At 48.4% G+C, this 1,182-nt stretch overlaps 1 protein-coding gene across 1 annotated transcript in view; it reads left to right on the top strand.

The window, feature by feature from the left end:
- The window catches only part of LOC133823246 (uncharacterized mitochondrial protein AtMg00370-like), a 1,125-nt gene extending 761 nt beyond the window's left edge, over window positions 1-364 (top strand). The window contains exon 1 of the mRNA XM_062255906.1: window positions 1-364. This exon is cut by the window's left edge and continues 761 nt beyond it. Coding sequence (XP_062111890.1) covers window positions 1-261 — 261 coding nt within the window. The 3' untranslated portion in view covers window positions 262-364.
- The last annotated feature ends 818 nt before the right edge of the window (window positions 365-1,182 follow it).

Genomic DNA, 1,182 nt, shown 5'->3' with positions numbered 1-1,182 from the left:
TCACCCATTGTTACTAAGAAACTGAAAGAAACCTTAGAAATGGAAGAAACAGATGTAGAAATAGAAACAACTTCAGAAACGAAGGGGACTAAACAGGAACAAGGGGGATCCACCGAAGAAGATCCTTCTCCTTCCCTTTTTTCGGAAGAAAAGGAGGATCCGGACAAAATTGATGAAACGGAAGAGATACGAGTGAATGGAAAGGAAAAAACAAAAGTGGATCAGAATAAGGTAGAAATATTGAACGAAAAAAAGGAATAAATTAATAAAAAGATTAATACATAAGATACATACACTAAAAGATAAGAAGAAATTCGACCGCCCCCTACATATTTTATACCTTCCCCTACAAAAAAACTCGAAATACCGACCCCATTCGTAATTCCATCAATTATTCGTCTATCAAAAAAATGAATTAGTTCAGCCAATCTTCTTATACCTTGAATTAAGAATGTTGCATAAACAAAATCGATATAACCACGATTATATGCCCAATCATATATCACATTTATTATTTTATTTCCAAGAATTTGAAGTTTATTAGGAATACTTTTTCCAAATGAATTCAAAAAATTCAAGTTTATTTTATTTTCTTAGGCCTTTCCCTCTAAATGTTGAAGTCATGGTTGACCCTTAGAGGAGACGTCCACTTGAAGTGTTAGGGGCGAAGAATAGGCGTGTGCGTGACGCCATCTCGCGAGGCCACTTGGTGCTAGACCTCATGCGCGTGGCCGAGGCATGGTTGGGGCACCATTTCACGAGGTGCCTTACTAGTGAGGCCACCACTAGCGAGGCCACCACCAGCGAGGCCACCATCCCAGCGAGACGCTCCGCCAGCGTGGCCACCATGTGCAGCGAGGCCACCACCAGCGAGGCCACCATGTGCAGCGAGGCCACCATCAGCGAGGCCACCATCAGCGAGGCCACCACCAGCGAGGCCACCACCAGCGAGGCCATCATCAGCGAGGCCACCACCAGCGAGGCCACCACCAGCGAGGCCACCACTAGCGAGGCCATCATCAGCGAGGCCACCACCAGCGAGGCCACCACCAGCGAGGCCACCATCAGCGAGGCCACCTCCAGCGAGGCCACCATCAGCGAGGCCACCACCAGCGAGGCCACCACCAGCGAGGCCACCATCAGTGAGGCCACCTCCAGCGAGGCCCTCACCAGCGAGGCCAC

Source organism: Humulus lupulus, chromosome 3, assembly GCF_963169125.1.
Source record: "Humulus lupulus chromosome 3, drHumLupu1.1, whole genome shotgun sequence".
NCBI lineage: Eukaryota > Viridiplantae > Streptophyta > Magnoliopsida > Rosales > Cannabaceae > Humulus > Humulus lupulus.
This window is presented reverse-complemented; position numbering and strand designations above follow the sequence as displayed.